General features: G+C 38.2%; 1 protein-coding gene across 3 annotated transcripts in view; it reads left to right on the top strand.

Annotated features, from left to right (window-relative positions):
* The window catches only part of DYM (dymeclin), a 364500-nt gene that overhangs the window by 156857 nt on the left and 187996 nt on the right, over positions 1 to 19647 (top strand). For all 3 annotated transcript variants that reach the window (XM_046671418.1, XM_046671417.1, XM_046671419.1), the window contains 2 exons: positions 8056 to 8169; positions 9152 to 9246. In XM_046671418.1, coding sequence (XP_046527374.1) covers positions 8056 to 8169; positions 9152 to 9246 — 209 coding nt within the window. The remainder of the gene's footprint in view (positions 1 to 8055; positions 8170 to 9151; positions 9247 to 19647) is intronic.

Raw genomic sequence — 19647 nt, forward strand, 5'->3', positions numbered from 1 at the left:
GAAAAACCTAGAAAGTTTTTGAAGCAATTCAGTGTGGAGTTACTCACCCTATCAGATAGACTAGTTATAAAACGTTAGTGCTTAAGATTGTGTTTCATTAACATTGGAATAAAAAGTAGATAAATGCAGAAGAATTTAGAGTCTAGAAACTACATGGTCGTATATGGAAACATGAAGTGTGACAGATGTAGTAAGTAGATTGTGCTGAGATTGAGAGCATGGCTCATCCAAATGGAAAAAAAATTAGACTATCTTGCCCCGCATACAAAGGAAAATTCCGCTTGGACTATTAAGACCTATGTGTGAAAAGCTGAACTTTAAAAACCTTGAAAGAGAAGTTAACGGATAATATTTTTATGAATTTCAGATAGGGATTTCTTAAGCAAAGCATAAAATGAATAAACCGTGAATGGAAAGATTAATAAGTTTGGCTACATTAAAATGGAAACTTTCAATGCATTTGCATTTTTAATTTATAAAGAACCCTTATAATTAACTAAAAGAACAAAGCATTCCGTAGAGAAATGGGCAAAGTAATAGAAAAATAGAATAGAAAACCTGACTAATAAGCATTTTTAAAGGATGTTCAACCTGATGATTCATCAGGATCCTGCTAATTAAAATAACCGTGAAATATTTTGTACTCATCAGGTTGGCAAAAATTACGAGATCTCATATAGCAAAAGTTGGTGAGGATATAAAGAAAGAGGAATTGGTAAAAATTGGTAAATTCCTCAAAAGTGAGGAATTTAGCCTCTCACATTTCTCAAATTACCTGCAGAAGTAAATACTCTACCTCCCAGCAATTTCATTTCCTGGTTTGCATCTTAGGAAACACTTTTTCATAGATTCACAAGGAGAATGTTTATTGTAGCATACAGTGTTTAAAAATTGTAAATAGTGGTAATGTAAATGAAATACTGTAGAGCATCTAGAATGAATGAAATAGAACTATGTGAATTGATAATAATAAATCTTAAAAATATGCATGGTAACGAAGTACCAAATTTAGGATAGTGGCTGCCAGAGGTTAGAGAATATGATCAGAGAGGAGTATAGGAGGCTTGAGGTGCTTCAGAAGCAAAAATATTAACATCTGATAAAACTGGGTGATGGATACAGTGGTGTTCTCTCTACCAGGCTATTCACTTGACCTTTGTGATGATAGAAATCTATAACTGCACTGTCTGATATGAAGGACTTGAAACGTAGCTGCTGGAACTGAGGAATTGATTTTTTTTTTTTTTTTTTTTTGCTGAGAAAGATTTCCCCTGAACTAACATCTGTTGTCAATCTTCCTCTCTCTTTTTTTCCCCTCCCCAAAGCCCCAGTACATAGTTGTATATTTTAGTTGTAAGTACTTCTAGTTCTTCTGTGTGAGCTGCCACACAGCCTGGCTGCTGACAGATGAGGGGTGTGATTCCGTACCCGGGCCACTGAAGCAGAGTGCGCCGAACTTTAATCACTAGGCCATCAGGCGTGCCTTGGAACTGCATTTTTAATTTTTATTAAATTTTAATTTAAATACCCACTGTGGCTGCTGCTACTGTGTTGGACTCTGCTGCTCTACGCTTTTTAGTTAATAGTGGCCAAATGTGCACATATTTTTAAAAGGAGCTGTTCAATTGCTTAGCAATTCTGCTTCCTAACAAACTCTTGCAGATGTGCTTATAAAGTCACTAAGTACCACCAACTGGGTAGCTTAAAACAGGCATTTTACAGATATTTTTGTTTTCAAAAATCAATATGATTTCCAACTCTAGGTAATTAATGTCCAGATATTAAGAGTAAGGAGAGTAAGGAATCCCTGGTTTCTGAGTTTCCTATGATGAGATTTTGGATACTAAGGGTAAGAATCTATACTGTGACATGGTTTTTAAGAGAGGAAAAACTGGAAGTTCCCTAAATTTCCATTGATAGAGATGTGGATTAAAAAGGGGCCTGTTGGTACAGTACTCTACAGTGCTTACATGGAACGAAGTAGACTTGTATGCAGAGGTGATTTTCAAACTAGCCAGTAAGAATGGATGTCGACCGTCGTCCTCTGTTCTCTGCTGTATAATGATTGCCAAACCACCAGGACGTCCTGGAGGACCGGCTTGGGCAGCAGCTGTTTACTAACTAGTATAGAAGTGGTTCATTTAAAAAAAGTAGCTAGTACTCTCAGACTTAGGCATACTTGGTGAATGTTAATTCTTATATGTAGCAATATAGAGGAGTTACAAAAACACATTGAGTGGAAGAAGTAAGATGCAGACAAATAAGTGTGTTAGTTTACGAGGGCTGCTGTGACAAACTGGGCAGCTTAAAAGAACAGAGTTTATTGTTACAGTTCTGGAGACCACAAGTCCAAGAGCAAGATGTCGGCAGGCCATGCTGTCTCTGGAGGATCCAGGAGAGTCATTCCTTGCCTCTTCCTAGCTTCTGGGGGTCCATCCTTGGTGTTCCTTGGCTTGCAGGGGCATCCAATCTCTGCGTCTGTCATCACATGGCCTTCTGTCATTTGGGTATCTGTTTCTGTGTCTCTCCTCCTCTTCCTATAAAGGACACCAGTCATATTGGATTCAGGGACCTCCCTAATTCACTATGATCTCATCTTAACTTGACTGTGTCTACAAAGACTCTATTTCCAAATAGGATCACATTTACAGGTTTTGGGTGACATGAATTTTGGGGGACATTTAGGATATTCAACCTAATATATCATGATACTCTTTATGTAAACTAGAACATACACAAAGGAATGCTTGGTTTTGGTTGTGTGTATGTGTGTATACATATAAAGTATTTGAAATGAACTAGAAAGATACATACTAAACTCAAGATAGTGGTTGTCCCTCTTTGGGGGAATAAAATGGGATTTATATCTTAAAAAATAAAATATTTATATCAATTGTGGGAGTATCGAAGTTAATTATTCTTTGTGCTTTTCTATGTATATTGAACTTTTTAAACAGTTGATATAATGTTATTGTATAATATTCTACCCTATGTAACATATGGAAGAGAGAGATTCATATGGGGGAATATATCTCATATGGGAGAAAAAAGCTCAAAAAATGACCTAGAACCACAAAGAATTCTCATATACTTAAAAAAAATTTTTTTTAAATTTTTTATTGACTTCTTAATAGTTTACATCATTGTGAAGTTTCAGTTGTACATGATTTCTTGTCCATCCCTATATAAGTGCTCCCCCTCACCCCTGTGCCCACCCCCTACCCCCCTTCCCCTGGTAACCACTGAACTGTTCTCTTTATCTGTGTGTTTATCTTCCACATATGAGTGAAGTCAAACAGTGTTTGTCTTTCTCAGTCTGGCTTATTTTGCTTAGCATAATACCCTCCAGGTCCATCCATGGTGTTGAAAATGGGATGATTTTGTCTTTTTTTCTGGCTGAGTAATATGCCATTGTGTGTATATATATATATGTACACCACATCTTCTTTATGCAATCGTCGATTGATGGGCACTTGGATTGCTTCCATGTCTTGGCTATTGTGAATAGTGCTGTGATGATACATATAAGGATACACAGGTCACTTTGGATTGTTGATTTCAAGTTGTTTGGATAGATCTCATACAGTTTTTGAGAAGGAAGACATTTTCAGATCCTTGAGGAGTTTCCTTCTACATGTTATTGGAGTTATTTTAGCATAAGATGATAAATATACATATAATACATAATGAGGATGCTAACAGTCTACAACTGTTACACTGTGTGAATATTGAATGCAAGAGAGGAGGGATTGTTTTTGTAAGAACCAAATAAGTAGGTTGGGAACCAGAGCGAGGTTACCAAGGGCGTTTTCTGTATGCTGCCCGTTGTGCATTAACGTCCCGCGGAGGTTCTGTGAGCTCTGTAACTGTTTATTTATAATTTTTCTTCCACACTACCAGAGTTTCTAAACAATGATACGTTTTTCACAGGAAGAGAAGACAAGCCCTTTATGTAAATGCTAAATTGGATTTCTAATTTTCATGATAACATTCAAAGTTTACTATGTGGAAACTCATTAAATATTTGTTGAATGTTCAACGAAATAAGACTACTTTTATTCAAAACGCTCCTTCCATCCAGTTACATAATTGACACACACAAGCAGACGTTAAGAATTAATGACCTCTGTCTCAAATAAGGATGGCTTATGATAATTTATTTCTAAATAAAGGAGCCGAGAGAGGAGAAACTGAACTATACTCAAGTGTGTGACCTTTTGAGAGACAGAGACTCCTCTCACTAGCAGAGTTGCCGATGAGTGTCCCAGGTTAGTGTCCCCTGGAGACTTAGGACAGCCGTTCTTAACCTTTTTGGTCTTCACATTTTCAAATAATTGAGGACACCAGGGAATTCTTTTATGTGGATTATAGTTCTCTACATTCACCGTATTGGAAATTAAAACTGACATTTAAAAAAATATATTAGGTCATGTAAAAAAGATAAACTCATTACATGTTAGTATCAATAACATTTTTATGAAAATTATTATTTTCCACAAACAAAAATTTAGCCAGAAGAATGGCATTGTTATACATTTTTTGCAAATCTTTTTAATGAATTGCCTTAACAGAAGTTAGCTTCTATATTACGTTTGTTTCGCTATCAGACATGTTTATGTAGCCTCTGGAAAACTCAGCTCTACACTCGTGAGAGAATGGGAGTGGAAAGTAATGTCTTGGTATTATCATGAAAATAGTTTTGACCTTGAGAATTCTCCAGGATTTTCTGAGGGACATCTGGAAGTCCCAAGACCACATTTTGGGAGCTGCTGCCATAGAGAGTAAGTCAGAGGAACTGAGCACTTCACCCTTCCTTTATAAAGATTGAGCTGGCAAAACTCATCGTTTTGAATTTTTTCAACTACTATTATTTGTTTTACACAGAGGTTCTCTCTTCTACTTGATGAAGGCCATAATTAGTCATAAATAAATGTAGATGCTTAAAATTTTACATGTTTTACTTTTCACTTTACAAATAATATTCAGCCACCACGTAGTGGACATTGCTGTAGGCCAGCCTCGGAGTGAAGACTGCACAACAGGTCAGGGTTGGAGACGTGGGGCTCTTGCCAGAGAGCTGAACTGAGTAAAAACCTGTCGTGGAGGCTCCTGTGTGCCCTTGCGTGAAGTTGAGCACAGTCTTCTTTTGATTTTTTATTCTTCTTGTCTGTTTCCGTACCCCCTTTCTAATTCCTAGTGTCGTTTGCAATCTTGGAGGACAGACTTACCCAGAGAAATATCTGTTTTATAGGTCTTTTGGAAGAACTAAGGTGCAACCATGTTATTTAGACTTAATTATATTTTCCTGATTTCATGGATTATAATTGTGGTTGTTTTTGATGTTTTTTGTTTGTCGTTTGGCAGTCCATATTTTCCTTCTCTTGAACTCATCTGGCTGGTATTTGTTATTATTATTATGATGGTAAGGAGGGGCAGCTAAGCACTGACACGTGTCCTTTGTTTTTTTACCCTAAAATGGTGCATAGGTGGTCCATGTTGAGTCTTTGCGTACATAAAAGTTTTTATTTTTTCCTGGTAAAAATAAGTTTTTATTTTATTTGATTGATTGATTGATTGATTGATTTAAGGAAGATTAGCCCTGAGCTAACATCTGCTGCCAATCCTCCTCTTTTTGCTGAGGAAGACTGGCCCTGAGCTAACATCCATGCCCATCTTCCTCTACTTTATATGTGGGACCCCTCCTGCAGTATGGCTTGCCAAGCAGTGTAAAGGTCTGCACCCAGGATGCGAACCAGCGAACTCCAGGCCACCGAAGTGGAAAATGCATACTTAACCACTGCACCACTGCACCGGCCCCAATAAGTTTTTATTTTTGTGTGCTGGTTTCTCTAGGTGTAGAATTCTGGAATCATGATCTGTTCCTCAAAAACTTGTAGATGTTGTTCGGTTGTCCTTAAGATGGACAGTGTTGAAGACGGGGAACCTAGTGTTAGTCTGCTTCTCTTTCTTTTGTGACGACGTGTGTCTTCTACCTGGAAGCCAATATAATTTGCTCATATACTGTGAATGCAGAAGTCTTACCAGAGTATATTTTGATTCTTTTCCATATTTCTCCTTAAAATGTTGAAAGTTTTTCTTCCCCTCAAAGATATTTTCTCCTGTTACCAATTTTTTTTTTCCTTTCCAGTCTGTTCCTTCTGAAGCTTTTACTGAGAAGACATTAGATCTCTGCTTTTCTCTTGTTCTTTCTATCTGCTTATCTTTATTGCTACCATGTGAGAAAACTTCTCAATTTAGACTGTCAGATTACAAATTTAGTTTTCCATAGTGCATATCCTGTTAATTCCTCTCTTTTAAGTTTCAGCTATCATATTTTGAATCTTCAATAGCTTTTCGTTGTTCTCTGATTCTCCTTTATCATGTTAGCCTGTTCTTATTTTATGGATACTGTATTCTGTCAGATCTCACCAAAGATACTAACTAGAATTAAAAAAAAATTTTTTCCAGCTTCTTCAATTATCTCTGTTTAATTGGGGGGTCTATTTGCTCTGCTTGTTCAGTTTCACACTTAGTTTCACATTGTTTATTTATTTGGTAAAATTCTTATTATGAACACATCAAATGTAAACATAATTGGGGAAAATAGAGTAATGAATTCCCATGGACTCATCACCAACATCCTTCTGTTCTTATTTCCTCTACTACACCATCCTTGATGCCTTTTATATTTTGGCTGAACTGAAAAATCCTATAAATCTCATATATAGAATTTTACTTGAAATATTTCAGTTTGTCACTTTAACAAGTATGGACTTTAAAAAAATATGTAGCCGTAATACCATTATCACGTCAAAAAAAATCAATAATTTTTTAATGCCTCCTAATACTCAATTCATTTTCTCCAATTATCTTTAAAATGTCTTTTTTGAGTCGGTTGGCTTAGTTCTTAAGACCTTTTTAAAATCTATAAGTCTCTCCCTTTCCCACCTTACTACATTATTTATTTGTTGTAAAAACTGGGTCATTTGTTTAGTAGAATTTGTTATATTTGGCTTTGACTGATTATATTGTTGTGCTATTTAACATGTTTTTCTATCCTCTGTATTTCATATATGCTGGTAATTAAAACAGAGGCTTGATGAGATTCAGCATGTCTAGATTGTTGAATTTCTCCACTCTTTTGGTGGCTTTTTGGTTCATTCGTAGTTATAAAGGAAAGTCTAGATTCGTTTGTTTTGAGAGGTGGTAGGAGCCCCCTCAGCAGTTCTCGTGGTGGAGGGCAGGTGTGCTCTGCATCTGCAGATGGGCCATCTTCCAAGTGGAGAGGGCAGGAATCAGCCACAAGTCTTTTCCTTTTTCGTGTACAGGTGGAGAAGAATGTGGCACACTGACTCCATGAATCCAGGAGAAAGGAAGTGGGAAGGACTTTCATGGAAGAGAACAATAGGAGAGTTCTAGTGCTTAGCTGAGCCAGTTGGGTTTTTTTGCGTTTTACCTCCTTGTTGTGGCAGCCCAGAATTGGCTTCTGCCCTGCCTAGTTTTTGTCTCTCTCTCTGATGCCCATGTTACAAATCTACTGTGGAACTGCACCAACTCAGTTCTTTCTTACTAAGTCCTGGAGGTGAGCGCCAGAGCAGAACACGGCTGTGTTTCTTCTCGAAGATCTTGGCTTGTTTGCGTCGTTGGCTTTTCCTGAACACAAGCGTGGGGTTTTCTGTGGTTGCTGGGACAGCTCTACTTTTCAGGGGGCTCCTTGGTTTGCTTATTTTCGCTTTCACACTTCTGAGCTGTGATTGGTTTTTCTGTCAGTCTTGCCTTAGGTGCCACACCTCTTTCAAATTTATCTCCTTTTTGTCTACTGATGATACCCTCCTCTGTTTTCCAGGCCTGTTTTTTTTCTGTTATATTTAAGAAGGAGAAGTAAACACATGAGCACAGTTTTGCTATCTTGAACTGAAAGTCTGACGATTCGCTTTTATATACTGTTTAACTCGCTGCAGAGCACTTCCATGGCTTCTCAGAAATTGTGGACGTGGGTACTTCTTTTCTTCCTAAAGCAATCATATTTACTCAAGCCTCTCTTCCCCATTACAGATATTAAAAAATATTACTTGGTATTCAGAACGAGTTTTAACTGAAATTTCTCTGGGGAGTCTCCTGATATTGGTCGTAATAAGAACCATTCAGTACAACATGACAAGGACAAGAGTAAGTATTCCAGAGTTATTTTGCTATCTTTATGAACACAGTGCAATTAAGACTATAGTGTAGAGCAGTCTCAATATTTACAGTGCTAACATTCTCATGAAATATGGAGGGAAGATACAGATCAGCATATGGTCGCTGTATTACATGATCCTAAGGTAATGTGTACAGTGTCTGTTTCTTAACATTTAATAGGTTGTGTGATCAGGGATGTTTTACATGAAATAGAAAACATGCAGCGGGTCACATTTAGGTAAAAGATGTTGTGTATCTTTGCTGGGCCAATGAAATTGATTTGCCTTTTAAAAGCAGCAACAACAAACTGGAAGAAGATACAAGCGCCAGAAAATGTGAACTGAGATGGGAAAGAAATGTAGAAGAAAGAGAATCCTTTAAAGAGTGAGAGGGAAATTTTGGCCAGATTGTTGTATTTGCAGTACCCGGGAGCAAATTTCAGTTCCAGTTGATAGAGAAGCAATATACAGAACTCATAGCTCAGAGAAATGGTCAGGTTACTGCACTGTTTTCAGTTATTTCCCTCAGTGGGGCTAACATAGATACACGTCCACAGTCTTTTATCTGAAACTCCAGGAGCCAGACATGTTTTAGAATGGAGAACTTTTTGATTTTAGAAAGATAATTATAGTGCATATGCTACACTCTGTGTAACGATTAGGTTCTGGAGCAGCACACTATAATTAAACATTAATATTTCTGCTACGAAATATTTCAGAGTTCACCAGGGTGGGCATAATGAAGACCATAAATAGCAGCGAAATCTTTTGTGCCAGGTGTTGCTTCCAAATGAGTGATGAAAAAACTTTGAATTTTCAGAGCTTTATGGATTTTGGAATTAGAGAAAAGGGATCGTGGACATGAACTTTTTAAAATCAGGGAGTATTGAGTTTAAATTTGCTTCTAGTTAACCTTGTTTAAAATGCAGAAAAGACTGGATGTGTGTTTTAAACCTGCTGTTTTCTGACAGGACAAGTACCTTCACACAAATTGTCTGGCAGCCTTAGCAAATATGTCGGCACAGTTTCGTTCTCTCCATCAGTATGCTGCCCAGAGGATCATCAGGTAAATATGAACTTTAAAAGAAATACTAATTTTTGCCTTCTGGCAACCCTGTTGAAAAAGATACTATGCTGGTCCCTTTTTAAATGTTATCTGTGAGGAATATCAAATTTTTTCTCCTTAATTTTTATCACCTTCTTGTTTGGTTGAAAATACCTTGTTCTGCTTTGTTTTCTAACCCAATTTTTCGATCAAGTTAATTGTCTTTACTTTCGACCTTTTCATAAAATCTGGTTTTAAGCTTTGTGTGTTAGCTTTTTATAGAGGAGCAGGTGTATTTCTTAGTAATTCAAACTAAATCTTAATTAACATATTTGCTGGGCATTTTATAGAGCATCACACTACTGTTTAAGGAGTTATCTGTGTTTGTTTTAAAGAATTCTTTTCATAGCAGCTTACCATTATGTTAGTTTCCTATTTCTGCCATAACAAATTGCCACAAAATAGTGGCTTAAAACAATACAAATTTATTAATATGATTCTGTAGGTTAGAAGTTTGCCATGGGTCTTACTAGGCTAAAGTCAAGATGTTGGTGCCAGCCTGGTGGCGTAGTGGTTAAGTTCGCATGCTCCACTTTGGCGGCCTGGGGTTCACAGGTTCATATCCAGGGCATGGACCTAGCACTGTTCATCAAGCCATGCTGTGGTGGCATCCCACATGAAATAGAGGAAGATTGTGACAGATGTTAGCTCAGTGACAATCTTCCTCAAGCAAAAAGAGGAAGATTGGATGTTAGCTCAGGGCCAATCTTCCTCACCAAAAAAAATAAATAAAATAAAAATAAAGTCAAGATGTCAGTAGGGCTGCATTCCTTTCTGGAGGCTCTATAGGAGAATCTGTTTCCTTGCCTTTTCCAGCTGCTAGAAGCTGCCCGCATTCCCTGGCTTGTGGCCCCTTCCTCCATGTTCAAAGCCAGCAACAATAGGTTGTTGAGTCCTCACATCTCATCACTTTGACCTCCTCTTCTACTTTGAGGATCCCTGTGATTGCCTTGGCCCTACCAGAATAATCTACTCATCTCAGGGTCCTTAGCTGGATCACAATTGCAGAGTCCCTTTTGTTCTGTGAGGCAGCATATTCACAGGTTCAGGGGATTAGCATGTGGACATTTTGGGGGAGCCATTATTCTGCCTGCCACAGTGTCACCATAACCCCACCATAACCCTTCCTCCCCTTTACCAAAGACATATCTTTAATAATAGGAAAGCTAGTTAACAAATGATAAATGAATGTCATTTTCAGGGATTTTTAACATATGTGGGTACTTCCTGGTCTTCAGTCAGGACACTCAATATTGTCCTAGCAACTCTCAAGTGGAACATTTGTTATGTAGTGAGAAGTCGGATCGTTTCCTTTAGTTCTTGCTTTGGGGGAAATGGAGTGCTGATGATTAGTTTTGTGTTCCAGTCATTGGTGGTTATCACAACTCCGTATCACTGTTAAACTCTCATCTCACTTTCTATCCATTGGTTAGAGACATCGGGCTCTTATTGACGTGGGCTCATTTTTAACAGTCACTCAGAACTAACTTATATTCTCCATCTGTTTGTTTATCCACAGAATTTAGCAGAGGATATGTTCCACTGACTCACTGTTTAATTTAGGTCTGGTCTTAATACATTGTATTGGATTATTTTTTTGGTTTGTACCTGAGAGGTTGTCCATTTGACTGACTTTGGACTAACACTAACTTCGTGATTTAAAGTAAACATAGGTCACCTCATACCTCAGATTCTTCCAGGTGTTCTGAATAGCCTTCAGTTTATAAAAATTAACCTTTATCACCATGCTTTATTTCAACATGACAGCTCTAATGGTATCTGTGCTGCTTTGTGGTCTATTTTGCTTTTTATATATGTGGAATTTTATGATGGTTTTATGAAGATTTCATTACAAGGTTAATTTTCCTCAACTGATATATGAACATTTGGCCTGTTTAATATGAAAATGCCAAATGAACTGGTTCATAATTTAAGTTCTGATAAAATGTGTGAGACACAATTAAGTAAAACTTTTCTAGGTGTAAGAGTTGGAAAAAAGCGAATAAAGCACTGTGCCCAATTTTCTATCTGTGATGACTAAAGATAGAAAATGAGTTGTATTTCGAGAAATGAGAAACGTAATTTAGATTTGTGAGTTGGGAATATTTAGATCAAGTTTATCATCAATAAGGAGTAGTGCTTTACTTCATTTTAATGAAATTTTATTGAACATTGTATTAGTGAGGAATGGTATTGGTGCAGGGAATTCTCAAATTAGTTATAAAAATTCCTGCCCTCAAGTAGCCTGTACTTAAGAAGCCAAGGTAAGACAAGGACCAACATATCTTATATACAGCAGAATGTGGTAAATATTAGAAAGAAAAATTCCTATGGTGACGGTGAGTGGTCGGGTCAGAGAATGGTGAGGTCACATCTCATTGAGAACTTAGGCAAGGTGAGTAGGAAGAGATGGCTCTCGAGACTGGCCTATCAAGGGAGAGCATCAACCACAGCAAACCAAAACAAAGCAAGAAGGGGTGGGATGAGAGAGCATGGTTTATGCTTAGGAAATGACCCATTCACTTGGCATATTGTGAACCTGCATAGGGATTGTGGGAGAGAAGCCTGAAAGAGCCAGCTGGGGGCTTCTTGTGGAGGGGCTTATGTATTACATCCACATTTTAGGGAAATGGAGGGAATAGAGAGAAAAGAAAGTCTGATCTTCAGTAACAACAAAAAAGAAAATGTGAATCAATTTTTGTAAGTGGATTTTTAAAGAAATAATTTAATGTAAATTTCTAGTCATCAGTTTCAGCAGATGGTGTCAGTATGCTCTGTTTGTTACACCGAGGGACGTGCAGTTCTAACAAGTTCCCATGTGGCGCCAGTGCTTCTGGTCCAAGAGCCACAGCTGAGCAGCCAGTGTGGACCGAGCATCCGCATCGTACGGGAGGGAGCTTGTTAGAAATGCAGTGTCGGCCCAGCTTCAGACCTGCTTTTGTTTTAACAAGATCCCCAAATGATTTGTACCCACGTTCAGGTTTAGAAGGCACTTTGAGTTTGGGCCTGAGAATCAAGGTTTATTCCCTTAGGAAATACTTGTCTCAAATGGGAAATGGGGGCCAGCTTTTTTGTGTTTTGAGCAAACTCATTTTCTACTAAATGTGTTTAGGGTATAAAATTGTAAAGTATGATAAGGAATGCATAAGAAAAACTATTTAGATACACAGAAGATTATTATGGCAGTACAACAACTGAAGATTCACCATATGCTCTGGTAACTCCTTCAAGTGAGAAGTAAGCAGTTTTCATATACAAGTTTTCTAAATTCTCTTTCAGGAAGAGACTACAAAATTTTGTATTTGACAGTTGCAAAACTTAGAAGAGCTAATATTTCATGTGATCTTCAACAAAATGCAAAACAAAGTAATGTTTCATTTCTGTGAAAGTAGGATGTGATACAGCTTTTAAAAACCTTAGCTGCACATAAATGTAAAGAATGATTTCATATGGTATCTAAGCTGTTGTTTCATATTTAATGACTATGTCTTCCACAAACTGGGTATTCTAGAACATCACAAACATAGATGATTTGGGTTTTGCTCAACTCTGGAGTCTTTTGAATATGTGATAAGCATGGATATTTGATATCATTATTTGGGGTTAAAAGGTTATTAATTCAATTAAAAACATTTATAAAGAATAGATTATATACAAGTGGTTGTTGTGGATTACAAAGATGTCATTACTTCCTTCCTTCCCTTAAGACTTTCCCTATTGCCTCCTCTTGCATCCCCACCAGTGGCTACTTCCTCTGGCTCCTCCTTCACCTTTGGCTTAACAGATACTTTTCTCCAGTATTTCATCTTTGATTGTTTTCTCCTTCTCTTTGCTCATTTTCCCTGCAAGTTCACATATATACCTGTGACTTCACCTGCTATGCCTTTTCTATTGAAAATCATCCAAATCTACATTTACAATCCCAGTCTTTCTCTTTTTTCTTGAGGCAGGCAGTACAGTGTAGTGGTTAAGAGCACAGACTCTGAGTTTGGGATTCCAGTTCCAAAACTCACTGGCTGTGGAATCTGAGAGCAGTTACTTCACTTCTCTGTGCTGCAGTTTCCCCATCTGTTAAATGGGGTGACAGTAGTTGCTGTCTCATTGAATATGGCAGGGATTAAGTAAGTTAATATTTGTAAATGGCCTGGCACATAATATGTACTATATAAGTGCTGGCTAGCTGAACCCTAACTCTACCAACCTCACTAACTGGATATCCCCCACTTAGCTTAAACTTTTATTGTGTTTAAAGCTGAATTCATTTTTAAACTTGCTCTTCCTTTTAAATTCCCTATCCTCGGTAATGGCCCCCACCACAGCAACCTAAATTGCCAAGCCAGAAACCTACAGGGGAATTCTGTACCATTTCTCCCTTCCCCTCAAATACTGTAGCTCCTTGGGCCCTGGAGTTCTGTCTGACTCTCCCATTGTAACTTGCTTTCATATTCTCTTTTCTGTCTCCACTACTACTGCCTTGGTTCCCATGGTCATCATCTTTACCTAAACTGTGTCTTTCGTCAGCCTGGTCCTTTTGTCACCCTCTTGCCTCCAGAGTCAACCTCCACACTGCTGCATTCATTTGAAAAGTCACTCTGATCATATTGCTCCCTATGCTTAGAAGCATTAAATGGCTTCCATTGCTAGCAGGTTAAAATTCAACCTCCTTAGAGCAGTGGCTCTCAACCATGGGTAATTTTGCCCCAGAGGACATTTGGCAATATCTGGAGTCAGGTTTTTTGGGTTTTTTTTTTGTTTTTTGATTGCAGCAACTGCGGAAGAGGTTGCTACTGACATCTAGTGGGTAACGGCCAAGGATATTGCTAATTATTCCATAGTACACAGGACAACAAAGGATTATCTGCCCCCAAAAGTCAGTAGTGCTGAGCCTGAGGAACCTTGCCTAAGAGTGACGTGATCTGGGCTCTGCCCTTTGCTCTTAATCTTCTTTTATACTTGACATACTCCTGCTGCTCTGTCCTCACTAAATCGTCACAGTGCCTTGCTCTTTCACAGCCACACTCCTGTGTCTGGATAAATGTGGTCTGGAACTAGAAGAAAACTGAGGCAGTTCTTGGTGTCACCTCTTGCTTCTTTCTGAAGGTCCTTTCCCAGTAGCTGTGTGCCCCTGTATTCTATTTTATTTTGAACCTGCCAATGACCAACCTCCCCCTGCCCCCATACACCTCCTAGGCCTTTTTACTTTGGACCCAGCCTCTGCTAGCATAGTTGCTCCATACTTCCCTATTCAGGTTCAAAAGAGGAAGAACCCACCTGGCCCTATTCATCTCTTTGTAGCAGTTTCTGGGTCACTGTCAGTGTCTGGCCCAGGGGCTAGTTACTGGGGCAGGAGCAGCGGGGGAGGTCAAGAAAGGAGAAAGTCACATGTTAGAAAATCTGGCTCTGGTGACTTGGCTTCCCTTAGAGGTAGGTGTTGGGGAGAGAACTTGAGAGTCTTGACCTGGTGACACACTGGCCTGTTCTAAAGTTGCAAATCTTGTTGCTTAATCAGCGTAGTAATTATTGGAGATAAATTATTATATTTCTGTTGTATTACTGAACAGAGAATAGCTGTCAGTAGGCACATAATAGACTTTTAATAAATACATAGTGAGTGATTGCTAGAAGATGGGCTGGCATCTGGGATTTTGAGCTTAGTTCTGGCACTCATCATTCTGAGACTTTGCGTAAGTTGATTCGTCTCTGGCAGCATTTTACAGATAGCTGCTGCTTCTTGAAGCTAGTAAAGTTGATGACAGTGCAAGACAGTTTTGACAGTTTTCTGGTCTCTCAAACCTCTTGAGAATAAAATAATGTAAACATAGGTTAGATTTTTAATTAAAACTAGTAAGAGTAGTACAGAGGTTTTTATTTTTTTCTTGGTAAAATCTAATCATGTAATTTAAGAATTGAAAGCTCTTCAATCCATGATTTATGCTTTCGCCTTTTCTCACCGTTAGCAGCCACCAAGAATGAACACACACTCTTCAGATTTTAACCCAGTTCACTGCTGTGCAGCCTTTCTCTGTCCAGCCCCCGGTGGCGGTTGCTGTCAGCTGCCTCGTTCTGCTCTACACGTGGAGTGAGGCACATTACAGTCACCCAGCGTTTTTCTGAAGACTACAAAAACACAGGTTGTTGTTTAGGTGGTTAGCACATCTATTTTGGACAAGTATAGATCTTTTGGAATGGCACATGGAAGCAAAGAAGGATAGACATGTTAGTCTACCACATCAGGCTTCCTCACTTCTTTACCCAGTGAATTCAGTTTTCATGGGTTGATTTTTTCTAAACCAAATAATACATTGAACTGAAAACATACAAGAGAATATTAAGAAGCAAAATGGCCTGTTTGTTGTTGGGATGAATTTATATTACATAAAATATTCAGATATTATATAATATAGTAACCTAGCTGGTTATTTCTCTTGGTTATATTTCAAAAATACTATCTTATTTTTAAAATAAGGTCCATTTAATGTTAAATTCATACCTGTCACCTTCAGTGTCTCTCCACTTGTCTCTCTTCTGCTACATTTAAGACTAATAAAAGTCTGAAGACTCATACAATTTAGGATATTGGTGTTATACAGTTATAAGTGGCTATACCAAATTTGTCCAAATTAAAAGCCCGTATTTATTCCATTGCACTGTCATAGCAAGACTGGCAGAACATTATTTCTGAGAGCAATTTACCTGCCATGGGACCATGGATCTAAACTCTTGGAGGTTTTCTGAAACAAATGGTTCTCTGCAATCTAAGATAGTCAAGTCCTTGTTGCTCGTTCCATATGCTGTTCCCCACCCATCATTCCAACTTCTTTCCCATATAGCTAAATACCAAAGTCAGGAAGGCCTTTTCCTTCCTTCCTTCCTCCCTCCCTCCCTTCCTCCCTCCCTCCCTCCCTCCCTCCCTCCCTCCCCCCCCCTCCCCTCCCCTCCTCTCCTCTCCCCAGCCTCCCTTCCTTTCCTCCCCTTCCCTTTCTACTGGCTGGTTGAGAAAGGTATAGATGTGTTCAGGTATTGCAATACATTGGTGTCTGGATATTTTCCTGGAAAATAAACATGGAAAAGAGGACAAGAACTGAATATCCTTTAGCCTAAAATTCCTTAATATTTTTCTTACATCTAGTCCTTGACGTTAGATTTTATTTTTAATTCAGTAAATATTTATTGAACTTTTGGTGTATGCCTACCACTGCTGAAATCGTCTTTGAGATTTTTTACATTTTAATTACAGACTAGTGCCGTTCATTGTATCTAGAAATTAAGTGTTACAGTCATGTTGGTTTTATTTTTTGAAACTCTAATTAGTCATGTTTTTATTTTTTTAAACTAATTCAATTTCAACCTCATATTATTATCTGATGTCATTGTAATTAGGAAATTGTTTCTTTAGGGAAGGAATTATCTGATATTAAGAGTTATAACAAGTTCAGTTTTGCTTCTAAAATCTTGGTAAGTTATTTAACTTCTGTTTTCCATCTCTAAAATGATATATGATACCTACTTCATGTGAGTGTTGTGAGAGTTAATAATGGCTTATAAAGTCTTTTGCAGCTCTTTTTTCTCCATGATAGTATTATGGCATATTTTGAAATAATTTTAATCTAAAAATAAATCTGAATAACATCCCTACAGAAAATTTCTTGCTCTCTGTTAATATTCGTAGATTCTGATTCCTTGCCCAAAGGATCATCAAATTGCCTGTGTTTCCCTAAATGAAAACCTCATTGAATGTAGAGAGTTTTCAATAATAATGTGTTTTATTTTAGATTTGTAGGAGGTCTGAGCAATGGCTTTGCAGTATAAGTACTTCTTTTAAACTGGCTTTGGAGTGTAAGCCCTTCCATTAAACTTGTGTTAATTTTTTTTAAAGATAGAATTAACTTGTTCTTGCTCAGTGACTCAGCAGTGAATTGAGTCCCAGTTTCTCCATCGCTTTGGTCTTTGCTAGTCCTTGTTTGATCTTGGCACAGCAGTAGCCAAGAAAGGAAGGAGGAATGTTTTGCCTTAAAAATCTGGCTTCCTGCACTTCTTACAGCCAGGGGTACTTTGAAGGTGGCTATATTTTTTGGGAAAACCTGACATGGTTTGCTTTTTAGTTTAGCCCTTTCTTTAGAAGTTACCTTGAGAGCATTGAGACAGCTCACAGTTGAAAATTTATAATAACTTTCAATAGAAAATTTCTAACTGTTCAGAGATTGCTAGTATTATACAATAAAGTGTCTTGGTAGACTTGATGGGACATGTGAAAACTTCATAATTGGTTTAATTTCAGTTTAGACTGCTGGCACATTCAAAATGTCAACTTTTAAAGAAACATCTCGTATGTTCATCTGAATTTTGATTGCTTATAAGTAAAGACCTTTGTGGATAAAATTTCCACATAGGAAATTAAACATCAAAATAACTTGCATAGAGCTTTATGGAATGTTACAGTCATACTGTAGAGGTAACTGGAAGGTTCATGCTTTGTCCTCTTAGTCATAGGCCCCCAATCCTGTCTACTACTGTGAAGGATCTGAGATTTTTGTCCTACTTTCAAGCTAACAGATTAGCCTGCCACAGTTGTGTGGGATCCTGGTAGAGATTCGAGATTCCTGGGTCAGAGACAAAGGACAGTTTATTACTCACAGCAGTAGTGGGAGCCAGAGTATCATCATTTTCTTGTGTCGTCCCCCTAGCCCACATGACAGTGTGACAAGGGTCAGCTTACGTCTCCACATGGAATGGGTTGCATTACAGGAGATGAACCCTGAGCTTAGGAAACCCCGATCTTTTATAATAGGCTTCAAGCAAACCTAGCCAACCTCTGCTTTGGATGGAGATAACTTTAAATATATCTGTTAGCAAACAAACTACTCTCTGCTCTAAAGGGAGTCAGTATCTCCACCTTCCATGTCTGTTCCCTCCGTAAAATCCATAAGAAGGTTGTCCAGAGCACAAGGCAGTTAATGCCTCTGCTTGCAAGATGTGCCAAAACACGAGAGACCTATGGGCAATGTCTCCCAATAGTCTTTACCTAGTTATGTGTTTCTGTTGCCAGTTGAAAAAGCTTGTCACCAAGTCATTAAGGTAGCTAGTTGGTACTCTGTAGGTTTTGTATATCACTTGCTAATGCATTGGATTTATGTATTTTAGAAGAAGTAAAGGATTGTATGACCTTAGGAATCTCTGCTTTGTCCATGTGTCATAATGAATCTCCTGCTCAGGTGTCAGTGTTATTAATGCAACCCTTAAAGCCTTGTTTCTGAGTGACTTAGGCATAACCAGAATGTATTTGTTTTAAATACAAATCGTAACATTTTAGATTTGGAAGAGCCTTTACATGACATCTAAGCCAGGCATGCGCATTTTACTGTGGACATATTGAAACCTGGATTTATTATGTGACCAGTCCAAGGGAACACTATTGCAGAAGCAGACATAGAAATCAGGTCTCCCAACTCCTTGCCTAGTGTTCTTCCAGAACAAAAAGAGAGGAAAATGGCATGGGTTCATGCACGAATATTCTCTCTCTCTCTCTCTTTAAACATGATTGTGATACTTGATATGTTGTAAACCACTAAGGCCAGATAAGAGACATACAGGACTTAGTAAAGCATTTGCCTTCCTGATGAATTGCACATGCTTCATGGATTTTGTAAAAAGCACCTTTTCCAAGACTAAGCAACAAGGGTTGTGTTAACAGGAGAAATGAGAGTAAACAGAAGGGTAACAAGATTTAAAGTGACTCATGTGTTCAGAGTAAATACGTGCAGAATCAGATGTACCAGATGGGGACAGAAAAGGGAAGAGAGAATGCTTCCTTAGGAGAGACAAAAGGAGAGTTTGGAAAAAGGAATTGCTACAAAGGTAGGTAAATACTCCCTATCACAAATATTAGTGTGTGTTCTGAGCGTTTAACATTTGTTCATTTATTTAATATGCCTCCATTTCCTCATTAACAGAATGGGAATATCTTCCTATGGCTGCTTTGAGGAGTAAATAGGTTATTATTTGTAAAGTACTTAGAATAGTCTTTTGACTAGCAATCACCTGGTAATTATCAGAGGGAAAAAAAAATCTTCCTTGTTAGAGGACCGACGGCACCATGTCTTGTTCGTGTTCATCGTTTGAACAAATGATGAAATTCTGATGCTGTAATTGGATTAAAATAGATAGCTAAAATACACTGGCTGGGGGCAAGCCCTGTGGCCAAGTGATAAAGTTCTTGCGCTCCCGCTTCGGCAGCCCGGGGTTTTGCTGGTTTGGATCCCGGGCACGGACATGGCACTGCTCATCAGGCCATGTTGAGGCAGTGTCCCACGTGGCACAACCAGAGGAACTCACAACCAGAATATACAACTATGTGCTGGGGGG

The sequence above is a fragment of the Equus quagga genome, chromosome 9 (assembly GCF_021613505.1).
Source record: "Equus quagga isolate Etosha38 chromosome 9, UCLA_HA_Equagga_1.0, whole genome shotgun sequence".
NCBI lineage: Eukaryota > Metazoa > Chordata > Mammalia > Perissodactyla > Equidae > Equus > Equus quagga.